The sequence below is a fragment of the Varanus komodoensis genome, unplaced genomic scaffold (assembly GCF_004798865.1).
Source record: "Varanus komodoensis strain SLA01 unplaced genomic scaffold, ASM479886v1 scaffold2, whole genome shotgun sequence".
Taxonomy (NCBI): domain Eukaryota; kingdom Metazoa; phylum Chordata; class Lepidosauria; order Squamata; family Varanidae; genus Varanus; species Varanus komodoensis.
This window is the reverse complement of record NW_025335568.1, coordinates 58,641,516-58,661,546: the sequence shown is the minus strand read 5'-3', so window position 1 is coordinate 58,661,546 and position 20,031 is coordinate 58,641,516. Positions and strand designations below refer to the sequence as shown.

At 43.3% G+C, this 20,031-nt stretch overlaps 1 protein-coding gene across 3 annotated transcripts; it reads left to right on the top strand.

Annotated features, from left to right (window-relative positions):
* The first annotated feature begins 356 nt into the window (after window positions 1–356).
* On the top strand, window positions 357–19,709 carry LOC123022976 (heme-binding protein 1-like). 3 transcript variants are annotated; one of them, XM_044429210.1, is made up of 8 exons: window positions 431–479; window positions 1,148–1,268; window positions 1,665–1,748; window positions 11,131–11,295; window positions 13,465–13,550; window positions 17,718–17,859; window positions 17,987–18,170; window positions 18,500–19,709. In XM_044429210.1, exons 4-8 carry the CDS (start codon window positions 11,148–11,150, stop codon window positions 18,672–18,674), a joined length of 735 nt encoding a protein of 244 aa, XP_044285145.1. In that variant the 5' UTR covers window positions 431–479; window positions 1,148–1,268; window positions 1,665–1,748; window positions 11,131–11,147; the 3' UTR covers window positions 18,675–19,709. The 3 variants fall into 3 exon arrangements, with proteins under 3 accessions (XP_044285143.1, XP_044285145.1, XP_044285144.1); XM_044429208.1 differs by lacking the exon at window positions 1,148–1,268 and having other exon boundaries at window positions 357–479; XM_044429209.1 differs by lacking the exon at window positions 431–479 and having other exon boundaries at window positions 666–1,268.
* Window positions 19,710–20,031: the final 322 nt, after the last annotated feature.

The following is a 20,031-nucleotide window of genomic DNA, read 5'->3' as shown; positions in this document are numbered from 1 at the left end:
AACAGGCAGATATTCACCTGATGGAAAAGATCGGAACTGCACCTACATAATGCCTTCATCCAGTTCCCTTTCAGGTTTTCCAGGAGAAATGCTTTGTTTATTTCAAAGCACTACGACAAAAGGGCCTTGCAGGAAAAGTGGAGGGTATAATAAATAAGGGGATTCCTCACCTCGCCAAGGGTATGTACATATTATTCCTACGTTAAATCACCCCATAAGCTTTGGTCTGCCCCGCATATGTAAGAGTCTATCCACTGCGATCCGAAGCCGGAACTCAGCGGGAGGGATTTCAATCCGTAGCCCCTTGGGAGAGGGAGAGGGAGAGGGGAGCCGCAGGCCCACAGCGTTAATCGGCTGGGCCGTGACGTCACCAAGGCGTGAGCCCGCCTCTGCTCGGATGATTCAGCTTGGCCGCCCGCCTCTGTTTCGTTGGGCCGGCAGGATCCGTTCCGGGTTGGGAAAGGCGCAGGAAGTGTCAGGTAACGGCTCCCTCCACCTGCCCCAGCGGAGGAGTGGGACCAAGACCCCCTTCTCCTCCCCGCTTCGCAGCTGCGCGCGCTCCCGCTTGCTGGCTCCGCTCCTTCCCGGAGGCCGCGAGGCCGAGGGATTGGCGGTTGGGCGAGGGCGGGGCTTAAGTGGCTGCCCCGAGGTCAGGTTTCCCCGCCTGCAGGCTGCCAGCTCGGGCCGCTCTTTCTCCCTCCTCTGCCCCGCTGTTACCTGGGAGACACCACCTCGGCGCCCGGACACCTGGGTTCCTCCCCCTGGGGCGTGAAGGCGCAGCCAGTCCCGGCCGAGGGGCCACCCTGAGCCCTCCAGGGTGGTTTCTTTCGAGACACAGGCCACCCGCAGACACACACACACAAGGAGCCCCCCCCGCTTGCGTCTTTTTCGGTGCCCGGCAGCGGCCTTCCCTCGCCTGGGGCCCTCCAGCCAGTAGGGGGATGCTGGGAGATGTAGTTTGGCTCATCTGGAGGCCCCAAGTTGGGAAGGCTACTCTAGAGCCTTCCTCCTCTCCTCCTCGCCACCTATTGCTCTTGCTCCCGCAGTTGGATAGCTCCTGTGTACCTGCCTGTTATAACCGCCAGGACAGCCTGCCTGTTGCTAAAAAGAAAATCAAGCGCAAGACTTTGCCTCCCATTTCTAACAGAGACTTCCAAATGTCAGGAAGGAACCCAGCAGTTGTAGCTTTCCTCTGCACTGACTCTGTGTGTGTATACACATACGAGAGAGCACTGCACCTGTTGAATCCCTGCTTGTCCTACTGCCAGGTAATACTTGGGGAAAGGAAGTGACAACAATATTCAGACACCTTGTGCTATGAGTCCATTTTGTGCTGTAATACTTTTTTGAGTGATTCCTTTCAAGGAGCAACTTACCTCTACTTTTAGATGCTTTATTCATTTATTGCACTTCTGTACCCCCCAATAGCCAAAATGCTCTGTGTAGTTCACATAAAATATAGCATGATAAACTAATACAAAACCTAGCATACAAAAAGTTCAAACCATTTGAAACAACTAAAAACAATTAGCAATGAAATGTCAGGACTTAAAACACCTAGCATTACAGCATCAGATCAAATGCCTGAGAGGACAGGAAAACTAATCTAGTGCTGAAAAGACAATGCTGTTAGACAGACTCACTGAGAACGTTCTTCAATGCAGGGGGTGACCATCAAGAAGGCCTTCTCATTCCTATCCTCAAGTCTGCCTTGCTGGAGGACTTCAGACATCAATTGCAGGGTACAGGTAAGTTCATATGGGGGAAACACTCTGTTACGTAGGTACTGTAGTCTTGTGCTGTGTAAGGTTTTATAGATAAAAGCCAGTACCTTGCGTTAGGTTTTGAAATATACAGGCAGCCCCTACATCTCTGCCCAGTACTTGTACCTGGCATGCCACGCTTGCTTTCTGTCTGACTACAAGAGCTTCAGTGCTTCACTGTCAGCAATGCTGCAACCCCAAGAACAAACTTGCTTCATCTCCTCAAAACCTGCTTGCTTTGCAAGAATCCAGATTATTTCTGAATAATCATCCTTGCTGCCTACATGGAAACCATTACATCCTCACATCCCATATCCCCAGAATGCTACACACATGCCTTTATGTTGCTGCCAGCCACATTCTGTAAACCTGTCAAGATGTTTCATGATGCCCATTTTTTGAGAAAGAATTGTCTCAAAATCCTGCTATTTGATCTTTGAGAAATAAACTTATTTATTTAAACATTCAAAACCCTAACTGTATCAGGCCAGGTTATTTAAAGTATTGCCTGCTCCCATATGTACTTACCTGGACCTTGAGATCATCTTCAGAGGTCCTCTGGGGGTCCCTTCTGAAAGCAGTGAGGCGGGTGTCTACTGGGAGGGCCTTTTCAACTTGGCACTCTGGCTTTGGAATAAGCTACCCAAAGAGGTGCTCCTGGCACCTACGTTATATTCTTATTGATGGGTAATTCTTATTGATGGGTAATCAATGGTGCTGTGTAGTGATCTTTTTATTTTCCCAGTATTTTAACAGTTTAACTTTTTAACTTTGTTTTTATATATTCCATTTTATTATGTACCACTGCTTTGCTCCTTTGCTGAATCATAGCAATTCCTATTATGGTCTTGTTCTTTTAAATTGTTTGTGTGTTTTTTAAAACTTTTGTTTAATTGTAACTTTTGTTACTGCCTAAGAACCTCAGCTCTTGGGCAGCATAAAAATGAAGCAAACAAATATCCAATAAGTAGGGGAAATCCAGATTTTCCAAAAACTTTCAAAGCAAATTTCTGTTGGTAATGATCTTAAAGAATTTAGGGATGACTTATTCTTGGGTCAGTAATAGGATAAAAATGCATGAATTAGGTATAAATAGACTGTTTCAGAAGGCATTTATTCAAAGATTTTTCCTGCAGTTGCACCTACAAAACATTGATTTGGCATGATTCACTAGTCAGTTGTTTGCAAAAGTTGGTCAGTGATGGCAACAATCACAAATGTTTTGGGGGGAAATCTAAGTAGTGTAAAGGACTGTGCAGTGTTAATGACTACTGTCATTACTACTGCTATACTCCCACCAGCATCAGAGGGAATGCCAGTTACTGGGGAATAATGGCAGAAGATTATTGTCCTCATTTCCTGCTTGTGTGTTACTGGTATGCAGGATTTGATAGGCATTTGGCCTGATCAGCCGGGCTTTTGCGTTCTTAGTAAATTCTTAACAATGTGAACATTGTTGGTTTATAATTGACAGATAGCACTCAGAAAAGACTGGAACTGTTGTAGTAAAATTTGCAGATATTTCAGCAGTGTATGGCTTTCTGCAACAAACAAGCTTCACAACATAGAACTTCAGTATCATTATGTCTACCAGTATAGAGATGTAGAAAGTTGTTTTATAGTGACTTAGACCATCTAGTCCAGATGCTGCCTGACCATGACTTTTAAGAGTTTCAGGCAGGAGTTTTCCCAGCACTTAACCCAGGGACTACCTGTATTGTATTTTGGCAGATAAATATCTAATACCTAATCATTATTTGAGAAGAGATTAAAAGATTGCAGTTTTTCTTGGCCTGATTTTTGCAAAGTTCTTCTGTTAGCTGTAACCGGAAGGTTATAAACCCTCCAGGTTAAATGCCCTGTGGGAGAAGTGTAGTGCATCTGGAATCAGCCTGGTATGGTTTAGTACAGGGGTCTCAAACTCACAGCCCGCGGGCCAATTGCCGGGACGGGTGGGGCATGGGGGAGGGGCCCTGCGGCCTGCAAAGCGCCGGCCGTGCCCGGGCCAGGCGCGGGATGAGTTGCCCACCACCACCGTGGTGGAATACTTGATGCGGCCCAGCCACACCCAGACTCTACTTCCAGTGGCCCCCAAGTAAGTTGAGTTTGAGACCTCTGGTTTAGTAGGATCAGGCCTAAAGAGAATCCATCCTGGGTACATTCTACTTCGAAGGCGTATGTCCAGCAGTTGGACTGGTTAGCCCATTAGGCATGCCTTTCATGGAATGCTACAGAGGAAATTCCCTCAAACCCTTCAGTATCCAAGGAGGAACAAAAGGAACACAGCAGCCATTTTTTAAAAGAAGAGTTCAGGTGGGTGGAATGGATTTCAGCTGAAGGGGTGTCTGAAGGGGGATTCAGATATCAAGAGTTGAGATGTTGATTTGGCTTGCCTTCTCGGGCAGAGTCCATCATCTAATCATTTCCAGAGTCCATCATCTAATCTTCTGAAGTGATTTGAAAATAACTTTGGCTTCTGAAATGCTCTGAAAATGACTTTGAGTCCTGGCGCTGGGTGACTGATTTCTAGGCAAGAACTTGGGGGGTCATAGAGTCTAGCAAAGAGCATGGGATTGTCTGGTGTTGAGCTCCTGCCACTTTGTTGCTGGAGATGGGTCTGCAATTAGGCTCCATGAGGGGCTCAGAATTTAGGGTTGGATCAAGGGGTTTCTTGCAATGAGCAAGTAGATGCAAGCTGAGATTTCTGCTGGCTTGACTGCCTTTCACATTGTCAGCAAGATTTGGTGCAGCACTTTCCAGCATGGCTTGAGTTTGTGTTTCTTGAAATGTCTTTTTGTGTAGACCCAATTTGAGGGTTTGAATGGATTTGGGCTCTTGGGGTAAGGATTTCTGGTTACTACCACTTGTGAAGAGATACCTCATCAGGTTTGGGTTGATTTCCAGCTTTGGGCCCTTTGAACAAGGATGAGTGGTGTGGCCACTGCAGGCAGACATGGTGGGTATCCTGTGGCTGCAAGGTCTAGGGTGCAGCTGTAATATGAAATAGGCTTTTGTTGTACTGTATTTGGAATAGGACAGTAGAGGCGACCCTGTTTTGTTTGTGATAATTGTTCTTGTAATTGGGTGTATGAAGTGTGGGGGATAGGTGTAAAGACTTTTCCACGTTGGAAAAAGATGGCTTCGGTTCAGGGACCCATTGCAGAAGGCTGGGGTTGGAACTGTGGGTCATTTCAGTGAGAGGTTTGACTATGAGGGTCAATTCTGAAATCTAGCTTTAGTAATACCCTACAACACCTAGGAACCTTCAGAGGGGTGGCTTTCTCTTCCTTTTCTTCTGTTTTGTTTTTGTTTTGTTTTCAGTTTGTATCTAACTAGGATTGTCTGGAAGCAACTCAGGGCAAGCTGGATAGATTTCAGGACAGGTTTTCTGAACAGAGTTGAATGTTGTTTTTCAGGCCCTTGTGGCTATATTGTACTACTTCAATTAGAAGATGCAAAATTTCTTGATTAGAGGATTTGGCATCTTTGGGTACAATTACCAGGTCATCAATGTACTAAATTAGTGTAGACCCACAGAGTAGGGTGACTTGATGTTAGTCTGCTTTCATGACTTGAAAAAAGAGGTTTGGACTTTCATTCAGTCCTTGTGGGAACCTCATCCAGATAAATTGAGAGCCATCAAAGCTGAAGTCAAACAGAAATTGTGTTTCAGGATGCACAGGAATGCTAATGGGTCAGTGACAGAGAAGAAGGTGGTTTCTGCAGGAATCATGGAAAGAATGACTGCTGACATGGGCACTAGGGGCTAGTCGTGAATTAGGATCTGGTCTACTTTCCTCAGCTATTATACAAAATGATAGACTGGGGTTCCATCAGGATTTCTTTTTCCTGACTTCTTGGCCAAGAGAATTGGAATGTTGCATGGACTGGTGGTGATCAGGATCTCTTGTTTATAACTGTTCAGATGCTTTCTATTGTCTGTTGAATAGGAGATATTGAGAAATCTAGGGTAGAAAGGCTCCTTCTTGTCTTGAGTTTAACTGGGCTCACACTCTTCAGGAGCCCTGGGTCAGTGATGTCTGAGGCCCAAAGTGGAGGGACCAATGGTAGCAGTTCCTGTTAGAAGGAGTAAGGGCTTCTGTTGGGTTCTTTACTCATTAGTGCTGCTATTTTTTTAATTATTATTATTAAAACATTTTTATGCCGCCCCATTTGCCGAAGCCTCGGGGCGGCTCACATCATTAAGGGCGGCTCACATCATTCAGGGTGAGGGCATTGGAATTTTCTGGAATTTGGAGGAAGAACCCTTCTGAGGAGCAGAAAATTGAGGTTGAAAGAGGAGCAGTGGGGCAGAAGGAGTGATCTGTGGAGGGGGGGGCAAGGGTAAGGGTTGGGGTGTAGAAATAGGGTATACAGTAGAGTTCTGAGAAATGCCATTGGTGGAAACAGTTTTACCTGAATTGGGAAGAAGAGGTAGTGAGTGGCTTCATTGTCCACTAAGAAGTCAGCTGGCATTTTGCTGAGTTTTTTGAGACTGTGCCTTTGACAAAAGAATGTTTTGCTGAAAGCTCCATATGAATCCCAGTTCTGGACATTATTTATCTTCTCTGTGAACATTTTTAGCACAGGAGGGAGATGTGACAAGTACTGGTCACTGGGATGCCCCTTACAGTAAAACTTACAGTGTCTAGCCTTCTTACATTAGTCGCAGCCATTGCTGAGTTGGGGAGGCCCATTTACATTTACTGCACTTGGAGTGTCAGTGTTGGGTTTTATTTTCTAGTTCATTTATGAGTTGGGTCTGTGTGGCTGCTTTAGCATTCTGGTGCTGAAGAGCTTGATATTATCAGGGGTGTCTGCTTAGGACAACAACTTGGACAACCATCAACAAGAAGCTCTGTTCTGGGTCTTGGTTCTTGGTGTGTTCTTTGAATGTTTTGAGCAGTGATTAAAAAAAATCAGGGTGCTTTTCAAGACTTTGCAACGCTGAATCTTTGTCAAGTCAGTGTTTTTAGAGCAGCAGTGGGTACTACTTCTAAGAAGTTGTCTTGGTGGTCTTGAAGTCACTTCGGCATTGCTGCATAATGTACTACACTGCTTTGAGGTCATCGACACCCTCAAGAGTTGGTTAGAATCACTCCATTTAAGGTGGTTACTGTGAGAGCCAGTGTGGCGTAGTGGCTAAGAGCAAGGAACTGGGACTCAGATGATCTGGGTTCGAGTCCCCACTCAGCCATGGAGCCAACTGGGTGACTTTGGGCCAGTCACAGACTCTCAGCCCAACCTACCTCACAGGGTTGTTGTTGTGGGGATAAGATGGAGGAGGAGAATGATGTAAGCTGCCTTGAGCCCTTTGCAGGAAAAAGGCAGGATATAAATCAATCAGTCAATCAATCAATAATAAATGTGACCCTGAGGCTTTCTCTTAAGTCTTCAGAGCTATCTCTCATTTTGAGGAAAGTGTTCGACCAGATGGTGCTGTGGGTATTTGATAAAGAAAAGTGAGGAAGACAAAAGCCTGTTGGGACAGTCAGATTTCTTTCTGGGATTACCTGCATGATAATGACTCTCTGCATCAGACAAAGAGTCAGGGCAACAACTGCACAAACTTACCAAAGCCCCAGAATGTCTGCAGATGCACAGATCAGTGGTTTTCTCTCCACTACAGCTGACAGTGGAGTTGAGTCAACAAAGGCTGGGTCACCTCAAGACGTGTTTGTCCCTTGCCGTCTCCAGGGTGCCTTCAAAGCAAGGAACTGGGCTGACTGCACAGAGATGCCTTACTGTTCTCTGGATCTGAAAGAAGAGACTAGAACAGAAGGAAGCAAACCAAACAAAGCCTTTATTTAGATTATGCACACAGGAGCATTGTGCCCATAAAGTGGCATTGAAGCTCTCCTGTTTAAGGTAGGCACTACTGCTCATGCTGTCTCCATGCTCAGAGGGAGCAAGCGCAGTTGAGTAAGAGACAGAAGGTATGCATTCCAATTGATCTGACAGCCTGCTTCTGCTTTACATGATTGGTGAGTGATTGCAGCATGGTCAGTGTCAGATTACAACTTGAGCTTAGCTTATAACAGTGCAAAAGACTGTTACATTTTCTTCTAGAGAGGGAACAACAGGAACTGCATTGTCATTCATCATTTCAAGTTATCTGCTATGTTACTTTTACCTTCTCAAACAATGAAATCTCACTTCATCAAGATATGACTCTGATAGTTTTTTAAATATGGTTAATAGGATGGGAGTAGGCAGCAACCTCCCTCCCTCTTCAACAGTTCTCCAACAGGAATTGTCTCGCCTTTGCTCTTCACTTTAGCATTGTATTTGAATTGATGCTAACCAAGGTTGCTATTTCAATCAGGGTTTGAAATGGCTTTGTAAACTGTTAATCTGGTCAGGTTACCCTTTAAAGAAGTGATGCATAATGCACAATCATAATTAAGGCCAACTAAGAAAGGAGGAAGGATTTGTACTAGAGATGTGTCAAAGGAGAAGATGCACAAAGTGTCTCCTAGTCAGTTAAGAAATTGGCATAGTTATACCTGTAAGCCATATTGGTGTAGAGGAAGGTAGGCGTACTGGGCAGGTTGTTACATTACATTACATTTTTAATATATTTTTAATTTAGTCAATAACAGAAGTTCTCTGGGTGGATTACATGAGGGTAAAAGAATAAAATGCAATGCTAAAAACAAACTGAATAGGGAAAATGAGCATTAAAAACCCATAAAATCTCATTTAAAATGCCTGAGAAAACATAAAGGACTTCACATGGAATTGGAAAGACAACTATGCAGGCACCAGGCAAGCCTCCTTGAGAAAGGAATTTCATTAACAAAGTGTTATTACTGAAGCTGCCCTCCCTTTGATGTAATTTCCTTACACAGCAGCACCTTCAGGAGGGTTTTTGAAGATGACCTAAGGGTTTGATCAGGTACATATGGAAGGAGACATTCTTTTAGAGACTCTGACCTCCAGCCATTTTAACCTTTAAAGGCCAACAGCAACACTTTGATTTGAGACTGTTGTCAACCAAGCACAGTTAGCTTACTAGTTCCATATTTAACTAACTGGTGTTTTCCAAAGCACCTGCAAAGCTAAACTGTGTATAATGCATTTCAGTAATCAGTTGTGTCAAGAGGAGTTGACTGTGATGGTAGGAGATTGCAAGGACTTCATGGACCTAATGCCAGTCACATGAATCCACTCTAAGATTTTGGAGCATCTGCTTTAATAAGTTGTGTGCTTGGTTATCAGGAACATTTGTAGCTTTCCAAATGGAGCAAGTTAGAAGTGTGCAAATATGATGGTGCTCACAGCAGTTACTGAAAGAAAGAGGGATGGTCTAATGCAGAATAATGCTAAGAGAGTCTCCCTATCAAAAACTTCCATTTAAAAAATTTGTTCTAATTGATTGCCAGAATGATTACTGCATGTTCTAAATTGCAGAAAGCTTACCATTGTAATAATAAAAAGGGAAGCCAATTTTTCATGTATATGGAAATAGAGTCATAAATAAGCCTCTCTGGAAGTCTCCAAACCAAAAAGTGAGGCATAAATATTAGGAGTACATCTATGTAATATTCAAGAGTTTCTCCTACTGAAAAAATCTTGATATACAGATCACAGTTCAGTAAAAAGGTGTGTTTTAAGGAATGAATCATGATTACCAAAGAAAAAACTTATTTTCCAGTTAGCATCAGGAGCAAAAGTAAATGAAAGTAATCAGTACTCCTTCAGTATAGCTGAAATAAAATAGCAGGACTTCAGTTAAAAGATCTTTTTCAACTGTTTCTTGATAATGGCTACATCATGATGGAATGCCTCTCCCACTGAAATCTACCTGGACATGATGATCAACATATGGGGCCTGCCTTGGACTGCCACCTCCAAAAGTGGTTCAGTTGGTGATAACAAGGAGGAGGGCCTTATCAGTGGTGGCCACCCAACTGAGGCCCTCCTGGCACCAATTCCCCCATTCTTTCAGTGTCAGGTTAGAACTGTCTTCTACAGAAACAGCTCAAAATAGTATATTGGGTCATTTTGTTAGTTGCTTAACAGGTCTTGCTGTTCAACTTGTTCTAGCTGGTGTAGTTGTTTACATTCGGTTTTAAATTCAGCTTTTAAATGGTTATATGTTATGGCTCTTTATGTGCTGTTGTAAACTGTAGAGAGCTTCAGCGATTGGATAGTATAGAATTCAAATTAAGAATAATAATCAGATTATGGTTATAAATAAAGTCTATATAGTATATCCTGGTTCAGTGGCATTGTAAGAACACAAGTAGAAACATGCTTTTATGCTCATGTCTTTCTTTTGGGCTTCCCACAGACATCTGGTTGGCCGCTGTGGGAAACGGCATGCTGGACTAGATAGGACTTTGTTCTAATTTATTATAGCTGTTTATGTTCTAGAATAGTACTTGGAATGGAAACCAAATATACAAAAAATAAGAGCTTCACTGCTCTTCTGCCTAAATTGATAGCCAGACTTACATGCTATGAGGTGTTACTCCTCCAGGAAAAAAGGCATGTGAGAACGTTTGCTATTGCTTATATTAACCCAAGTATAATTCTATAACTCAGTATCAAATTAAGACCTCCTGCAACATGAGCAGAGAGCTAACTGAGTTCCCGGACATTCACCAGGGTCTCACCCAGAGCCCCTTTATTTCCAGTGTATAGGTTTTTGATGTCATAAGCTACCTTGAGTCCCAGTACTGGGAATATGAATAAATATGATGATGCTGATATATGAAATTTGCTACGGCATCTCCTCAGATTTTCAGAAAGGGATGTCAGGCTCCAGCCCAATGGGCTCAGTTTTCCCATGCTCTAGTGGAGCTACAAGTAACATAGCAAGCAAGCAAGTCGTGTCTCAGCATACAGAGTGTTTCCCACATAGATGGGCTGCAATTGCTACTATGCCTGTAGGAAAGGCTTGGCGTATAGAGCAACCTTCCCCAACTTGGTGCCTTCCATATGTGTTGGGCTGCCGCTCCCATTATTTCTAGCCAGCTTGGCTAATGGCCATGGTTCAACACCTCGATTGCCATCTTCAGAGCCATTTCTTGGTATAGAGGCAGAAAATCAATCAATATCCCCATCTGGAGGGCAGCAGCTAGATTTCTGATTTATTATATTTTTATTCTACCTTGGCTCCTGAAAGGAGCCCAAGGTAGCTTATATAACTTCCTTCCTCCTCTTCCATTTTATCTTCACGACAGCCCAGTGAGGTGGGTTAGGCTGAGAGAGTGGCTGGCCCAAATTCACCCCGTGGGCTTCATGACTAGGGAGCAGAACCCAGATCTCCCAAGTCGCAGTCCAACACTCTAACTATTATACCACACTGGTTCTCAGGGTAAGTAATGGGTGAGTAGAATTTTTGTGGCCTTTTCTGCAGGAACTGCAGGGTTTAAGATGGCACGTATCACCCTTGAGGAGCTAAATGAACTGGATGATGAGGTTGTGGATGAAGATGATGAACCGATGGAAGAAGAGGAACAGAACAGGCTGTTTTCGCATTGGGAGGCAGTAGCCAGCACTCACCAAGTGTCACTCCCTCAGGGTAAGAACTTGCATCCCAGCCCCAATTAGGTTGCATGCAGATGTACCTTCAAAAAGAAAAGGAGTCTTTACCTTCAAGATGAGGGCTGTTTCCACCTGCCTCTGTGCTTCATCCCAGATACGGACAACTGCAAGTTGAATGATGTCCCCTCCCATACTTGGCAGGCTATTCACTTAAGGTACGTACCACCACCCTCATCCTGCCCAGGTCCTCAGTGAGTGACTTGTTTCTCTCCTTCGATTCCAGCCCACCCCCAGAGTTTTCCTCAGCCCTTTCTGTGATCTGGTGACCTCCAGATGCATTGAACTACAGCTCCCAGTATCACCTAACCAACATAGCTGGCTCTGTGTGTTGGGACTTGCGGTCCAATACATTTGGAGGGCACCAGGTTGGGGATTACTGATTGAGGCATTGAAATGTGCTTGAGCTGGGGAAGGGAAGTGATTTTATGACTGATCCAAGGGACAACCAATCAGTGTGGTATACATCCTAGCTTGGAAAAGAGGGTGAGTTGGAGGAGGTTGCTTCACAATTGCAACAAATACCAGCCAGTCAGCATTGTGCCAGTTTAATTTCTGCTTCCTCCAGCTTAGTCTTTGGAAGAAGGCAGTATGTGTGTATTAGTGAAATTGCGTTGTCTGTATGCACCCACTTGTAGGCAAAGTTTCACAAGGTGAAATCTCTAAGAAATGTTTACATAGGTTAACATTGCTTTGTACTGCAATTTCTTACTCCCTTTCCAGTCCCAGTGGCTAAACCCTAGAAAGAAATTTAATATACTGCAATAGTTACCATTTAACATTTAGGCTATTGCTAAATTACTTTCTCATTATCAAATTACCTTTGATTTTGCATTTGCCTTCAGTCAGTGTCCTCAGAATGGAGGTACTAATAATGTTCATTGCATAAATGTTCTTAGTGCTTTGAATCGGGGTTGGGAGTTCTGTTTTCTGTGACTGCTATGTAATACCAGCTTTTGATGGGGAATCCTTTCCTATCCACCTTTTCAGGAAGAGCTGGAATAAAACTGCATATTACAAGATAATCTATATAAAATAACTTCAAATACTTTGTGTGGACAAAGACATTTAAAGGGATATGTTAAGGGATATGAATTTAACAAATTCAGGGCAATGATAAACAAAGTCCCATGGCAAGCCACTCTAAAGGGAAAAGGAGCCCCAGAAGGATGAGATATCTTTAAAAAATAATTGCTTAAGGCACAACTACAAACAATTCCAACAAGGAAAAAGAGTAGGAAACAACAGAGGAAGCCCATGTAGCTTCACAAGAAGCTAAGGGAGAAAGAGATAATCTGAAAAAAGGACATGTATAGGAGGTGGAAGGAAGGCCAGACTACAAAGAAAGAATATAAGGAAGTAACAAGGAATTTATTTATTTATTTATTTAGAGTTTTTGTATGCTGTTCCATTGCTTATAGCCTTATATATAGGAATTGCAGGGATGATGAAGCAGGAAGGCTAAAGTGCTGAATGAACATTAGAAGCCCAGTTTAAATACCATCAGGACCAGACTAGGAGAAATTAGAATGCCATTAATGGCTTTCTCATAGTAAAAAGACTGGGCTGTTGGCATAGGGATTAGAGGGTAGGGGCATCAACCTTTTTTCCTTCTTGCAGGGAGTCCCTAATTGTACACACCAGCTATTTGCTTTCCATTTGCTCCAGTGTGTGTGTCCTTCCTCCTTGCAAAAAGTGTTTAGAGCAGACTGATCTGGACTGGGAATGCAGCAGGTGGTATGGGGTTAATGTCCCATAACTATCTCCTTGTCAGAGTTCCTGTCCAGACCAGGCTCCTAACACCTACGGTTTAATTTTTAAAAGTGATTTGCGCAATTTCTAATACTACTAAGTCAAGTTTGACCTTCAGAAGTCTTGGGAGGCAGATCTCACCATGCTAGAAGATGATTCACAGCAGGTTCCTGAATGCCTTCTCTAACAAAGCAGCAGTGGGAAGTGTCAGTTATGCATACTGATTCAGGAAGACCCAATCTCAGCTAAATATTTAATTGATGGCCTATATATCCTACTGAAAAAAGCCTAAAGAAGTTGTTTGTTTAGAACAATCAGTTTCAATGGATTGTCGGGGAATGTCATGACATATTCAGCCTTAAAGAAATTTCCTCTCCATTTTACTCTATTTTGACAGAGATGGCAGGTCCAATACTGCAAATGACACGCCATAACCAGCCACGAGAGCCAGTACCCTACACAACTTTATCGCAGCATGAGAAGGTGAGTGCTCATGAACATGCAGACTTGCATGAATTGAGACGTGTAGAATGTTGTTTCTAAACATATGTGCTTTCCCTCCCTCCCGCCGTGTGTGTGTGTGTGTGTTAATGTACACATGAACCCTATTTTTGCCACCTATTGAGAGGTAACCTCAGTATTGAGAATAACCTACCTTCTCCTTTCTGCAACATCATAATTTATTTTTGCTATCATTAGGCTTGATAGTTGTCTTCCAACTGTAACACTGACAATACAGTTCTGTACATGTCTAAGCAAAACTACACCCCATTGGCTTTGATGAGACTTATATTCCCATGTACATGTGAAAGAGCTTTCAGGCGGAACAGCCTCCTCTTCAGTCATTCCTTTCTCTAATGGTCCTCTTTTTATGCCAACCACAAATGTCAATGATAGATTTGGGTATTTAGTTAATATGTCAATTTCATCTTTTTGTAATTTTAGTCCATTTTAGCTCAGTTTCTGCATGTTAGCCCTAATGAATTCAAGAGCATGAGGTGTCTTCTTGGATGCTTCAGGCCAACAATGTATGTTAAACTCAATCAACCTGGTCTTCTTCATGGTTTTAAGTAATCTCTTTAAGTCATCTCTGTTTTTTCTTGGTTACTGAAGGTGCAGCAAGTTTGTTGCTATAGCAGCTCCTTGTTTTTTGATGGTTTCTTTCATTTCTTTGGGTATGTGTTTGTATGGAGTTGGGAGTTAAGCCAACTTTTATTTTTACTGTGGAAATGGTTGCCTGTTCCATGAGGTATAGCTTGGCTTCAGGCACATGTGGCTTGGGGTGAGGGAGTGTTTTTTCCCAGGTTTCTGTAAGTATGCTGGTCCTTTAAGGAGGCTCTGGAATCTCTCTTCTGGTGCCAGTCTCTCCAGCTGAATGTGGACTCTCCAAGTGTAATGACAAGCCAACATGTATTGCTCTGAGGCTTAGCAATGGCATACCTTGGACAGGCATTCTCCCCCTGCATCTGCCCTTTTTCCCTCACATGCTAGAGGGAAAGAACCTTAGAAAATGACCTCAGAGAGGAGGGAAGGACTTTTAGGGGGAGGGAAGGAGACTAGGAAAGCCAGGATATCAGTTATCCTGAGGTTTCTTCTACTTCCTTCCCTTACCCTTGAAGCACTATAGAATAGTAGAGTTGGAAGCAGCCAAGAAGCCCATCAGGTCCAACTCCCTGCTTAATGTAAGACTCTCCAAGTTAAAGTATCCTTTACAGATGGCTGTCCAACTGCCACTTCAATACCTCCAGTGTGGAAGAGCCCATAACCTCCCTAGGTAATTGGTTCCATTGCCATACAGCACCAGCAGGAAGTCTTTCCTGATGCCCAGCCAGAATTTGGCTTCCCATAACTTGAGCCCATCATACTGTGTCTTGCATTCTGGGATGACTGAGAAGAGATTCTAGCCCTTCTCAGTGTGACAGTCTTTCAAATATTTGAAAAGTGTTATCTCTCCCTTCAGTCTTCTATAGGCTAAACATGCCCAGTTCTTTCAATCTCTCCTCACAGAACTGTTTCCAGTTCCCTAATCATCCTTGTCACTCTCCTCTGTCTACATCCTAGCATGACTAGATGCACTAGTCCATTTTGCAAAAAATGCAGGATGGGAGAATAATCACTTCATGCCCTTCATTGGACAATCACAAGTCTCAGTAGGACTGTGCCCTTACCCAAGAACCTAAGTGTAAGACAGATATGAGGTCTGAGCTCCAAAACACAAAACCGTATGTCTGAATTCAAATAAAGGTGGCCTTGGAGGGCAGCCTCCCAGGGAATTTTTAATTAAAAAAAACTTTTAAAATACAGTAAAAGTCAAGAAGGGCAGAGAACAAGAGAGATATCCCTGAGCTCAATGGTAGAAATGGGTACCATGTGGGAGACTCCAGCCCATAGACTCATTTAAGTTTTAGGTATCACCGAAGTCTTGGAGGGGAGAACTACATATGATCAGGTCAGCTCTGATTTGTGGTATTTCTATGAATGAGTGCCCTCCAAAATGTCCTGTCCTTGAAAACCCTGTTCAGCACTTGGAAACTCAAGGCTGTGGCTTCTTTTATGGAATTAAGCCAGTCTTCTGCCTTCTAGTTTCCCTAGCATTATTGTCTTTTCCAGTAAGTTTTGCCTTCTCATGATGTGCCCAAAGTATAACAGCTTCACTTTGTCATGTTTGCTTCTAGGGAAGGTTCTGGCTTGATTTGATGTAGGACCAACTTGTTCAGATTTTTAAAACTACATTTTTATTATCAACTGAATCTTGGAGTCATTCTAGGCAACACAACTGAAGCCTGATTCTTACAAACAGCAGATAAGGTGGTAAACATATATCTACTCAGTGCGCTGTGGGGTGGTAGTACATGGTTGAATGCTCCACTATCTACCCCTCCCCACCCCCCAAATCTGCACAATTCTGCAAGGGGAACTTGACATGTCAGAGTAAAGGTGATTCTGGAACAGTTACCCTTCAGTTTTTTGTTTCAATATACAGGGATCTGGATAGCAGTAGGTCCTACCTGCTCTTTGAAGTAATATAGTCCAGAAATAGGTTTACTATTTCATCTGTGAAAACTAAACCCAAGATCACTGACTATTTTAGTATAATTTAGTATTTCTTTCTATGCCTGCTAGGATCCTTCCAACTGATAGAAAATATTGTTAATTATATACCATTAAAGAGGCTGTTATTTGCTTTAATGTCATCATAGGAATAATTGTAGTTTATTCCTATAAACTACAGGAAAATTCTGTTACTCACTTTACATCCGCTCTCTGAAGTGAGGTCCCTGAAGAGTTCTCTTTGTGGAGTTCTTCCTGATTTGTGGTCATAATAATTCCATTGATGTGATTCCTGGCAGAGTAATCCCATTTCCCTCTCTTCCATTCCAATACAAAATTGAATGTTTTAGAGAAGCTGAATCTTCTGCGCTCTGAAGTATTCTGTGTACAGTATCCTTCACCAGCCTAGCACCCTCTGGATGGACTAGAACTCTCAGAACCCCCAGGGGACATGGCAGGAGATTATGTGTTGTGGTCCAGTGAATCTGGAGGGCTCTGGCTTGGGTAAGGCTGGTATATACAGTGCTTGCTCTATCCATGGATGTACAAGATATTTGCAAGTAATTCTTTTGCTTTCTAGTTTTTCCTTTGCTCTTGTTTCTCCACTATATTGATGAGTATTTTTCCTTTCCCCTTTCCATTGTACTAGGAAACTTGACTCTAAGTAAACTTACAGGCTTAATGGCCCTTATTTCTAAAGACACTCGCATAAATCATTCATCAATGCTTGGCTGTGTCTTTAGTCTAAATGTGGTTCAGTTTGCCTAGATAGATTGCATATATTAGGACAGATCACACTTGTCCATGTGCATGCAGGGTGTTCTTTTCCTTTTGCTATATTGAGAAGACAATTAGATGCGCTTTTTTAATTTAGTGTAATAGCTAGGAAGATAAAACCCTATAGTGTTAACTGAGGAAATAACTACTTAAGCCACTGCTTCAGTCCTGAGAGGTTGCAGAATTTTCTGGAATAAATAAAAGTATTAATTTGTTAAAGCGCTGATGTATCTGATAAAAATGCACTCAGTAGAGAGGGCATTGTTAAAAACAGACTGGCAGTGGACTTTTGAGGATTTCCTCAATAATCAGTGGGCTGACTAAGAGAAGCTGTAGTGATTGCTGCAATGAAAGGCATCATAATTGCCTGTGCTGAATGTGATTAAAACAGCTAACTAAGCAAACACTTTTGAAGATGTTAGAGCCTTTCACATTTTGGTTCCCTTTCTCTTCCTCTTGGTTTCACCTTATAACATTGAGGTGTATATGGCTTAGGCTTTCATTTCCTGACATGGTGTCAACCAGTTGCGTTGCATGGCAACACCCAATGCCCATGTTGGCTGGGAATGGTGAAAGTTGAAATCCAACACCCCTGATGGACACCAGGCTGGGGAAGACTAGCCTAAATCTTTGTATGGCTTCATCATGTAAATTATGTTTCGTAATGAAATCATGCTTTCTTCATACAGCAGGAATTTGGAATGAGTCTTTTATGTTCCTTTGAGTACCAAGGCTTTTTCGGTATGCAATTTCCATCTGGTGTAATTTGAGTGCCAGGAGAAACACTGGCATACCACTAACTCTTCTGCCTTCTTGGTTCAGTGTGAGGAGATAGCATATGAGGAACGACTGTACCCAGTTGGGAAATGGGCATGCGTCACCAAAGGAGAACCCAAGTATGAGCAGAGCATCTCTATGGGTTTCATGAAACTAATACGGTACATCTGCAAGGAGAACTCCTTAGGTATGTGCAGGCAAGTGCTACAATAGTAGTTCATGGTATTTGGAGCAGCTGAGATTGCGAAAGCAAGGGAAGAGTTTCCTAGAATCCTCTTTCATTGTCTGGTGTCTCTGTGTGTTTCTTTACCCAGGCTGCCAGTTGGGGATGACAGTGCCAGTGGTCAATGAGATCCACCTGAATAAGGAAGGCACTGAGTTACTGCAGGACGTCATCACTGCCTATTACCTCCCTGGGGAATTTCAGCTTAACCCCCCTCTCCCCATGGACCCGGACATCCAAATCCTAGAGAGAGCACCACTTCAGGTCATCACCAGGTGGGCCTTGCTGCATGCAGATTAGAGCTATATTCAAAGTGCCAAAGCAGAGCAGGGAAAGATAGATGCTCTCTCATCCTGGCTAGGAAAAAGGGAATGCATAATGGGAAAGATGGTTACTAAGCAAGAAGAAAAATATTCTCGGGTCCTGCAGTGGGGAAAGGAAAAATCCATATGGAAAGTCGTCATTCTTTTGGGGCAGTAGTTTCCAGGTTTTTCAAGATGAATCATGCACTGGTGGATAAATGGATGGGTGGCAGGGAAACAAGACTTTCTTAACAACACTAGATCCTTATGGGTAACTGCTTTGTTGTTGACCTTGTGTAAAGGGTATTTTATGGGACAACTACAGAAGAGACAATTCTGCGTGAGATCCACCTTCTCTGGGAGTTGCTGGGCTCAACTGAAAACGTGCTCCGTGATACCTACATGGTGGCTGCATACCAGAACCCTGGTGTCCCTAATCGTCGCAATGAAATCTGGTTTATCCGGCGAACAGACTGAAAGCACCCTGAATCCCTGACAAGATTACAATCCACCCCGTCACTGGATCCAGTTTAGATGGCAGTTGTAGCCTGAAGGAGATGAATGCACATCCTGACTCACTATAGGATAGATGAGCTGTTCCTTTACCCCTGGGTGAATCAAGGAGTAATGCTCCTTTCTGTGAGCTCACAGCAAAGGAAAAAAGCTAGTCACACAAATCTCCCAGAGAGGGTTTCAATACTGCTCCTGCAGGGGGTTCGTGTGAGAATATGGAGTTGTTGATGGAGGTGGCATTGGAAAAAACTAGGGGTGGCTACTTCAATGGACCCCAACTGCTCAGTGAATGAAGGGGCACTGGGGACTGTAGCTGTTGAGCAACCCAACAGCATCCCACATCTCACATTCCAAGGGTCAGGTAACAATCCTGACATGAATTTGGAGAGCAAGTCCAAACATCACTGCCTACAGCTGTGTCTATAGCTGAGAGATGGTGATGGATGGACCACAAGTTGCTTGTAAATGGAGAATTTCACTTCTTATGCTCTGGAACATCCCTTTCAGTCATGCACATGAAAGGCTGCTAGTCAGCTTACTCTCTAAGAGCAGTGAAGCTCCATTTTCACAGTTTCGGATGAAATAGCTTTAGACTTTTCTCCTGACTGGAGTAACTTGAACACATTTCCAATTACAAATGGAAAATCCCTGCCAAGGGCTATGGCCCAGAGGAGGTTCTGAGGAGTTCAGGGAGACTCTCCTCCATGGCCTAAAGGTCCTCCTGTTTTTCTAAGAGTACTTAGGAAAACACAGGCAATCCATGGCCTAGCAGCCAGCTGGGACTTGTGTGCACCTCTTCTTAATAAAACCAGCCGAATGGCTTGGTATGAGCAGAGCAGGCCATATATTTGCAAGTTGTCATGGGCAGCATTTTGTCGCTGTGTGTTGCGTTGTGCATTGATTGGTTGGTTTCACACTCATGGATGCTACTGCCCTCTCCCAAAGGAGGCTAGTAGCGTGAAGCAAACCTGAAATAAAATATAGTTCAGACCTTGTGAATGATATTTCATTGTCTATTTTGACAGCAGATTCCAGTGATCAACTAGGGTCTGGGGTGACCAAATGACAAATACAGCTTGCTTGCAACTGACCTACTGATTCCAGTATAAACAGAATACAAACATTCTGCCTTTCTAAACTGCTGTGTTTGGAGAAGGTACTGAGCCAGTTATCACACAACAGCCCATCATGTGTTATTTAATCCATGATGAGCAGTGATGGATTATTACAGTGAGGCTACAGAATGGAATGTGTGCAGCCTCCATTTGGAATATCAAGACCTTGCTCAGGCGGTTTCATGTCATGCAACATGAGGGTCCAA

Excerpts from the sequence above, each read along its gene's own strand:
- LOC123022976 (XM_044429208.1), top strand. The coding sequence starts at position 398 with ATGATTCAGCTTGGCCGCCCGCCTCTGTTTCGTTGGGCCGGCAGGATC. Across the intron at positions 11,296-13,464 it reads CCAAGTGTCACTCCCTCAGG|AGATGGCAGGTCCAATACTG; the intron begins GTAAGAACTTGC and ends CTATTTTGACAG. Across the intron at positions 18,171-18,499 it reads CCACTTCAGGTCATCACCAG|GGTATTTTATGGGACAACTA; the intron begins GTGGGCCTTGCT and ends CCTTGTGTAAAG.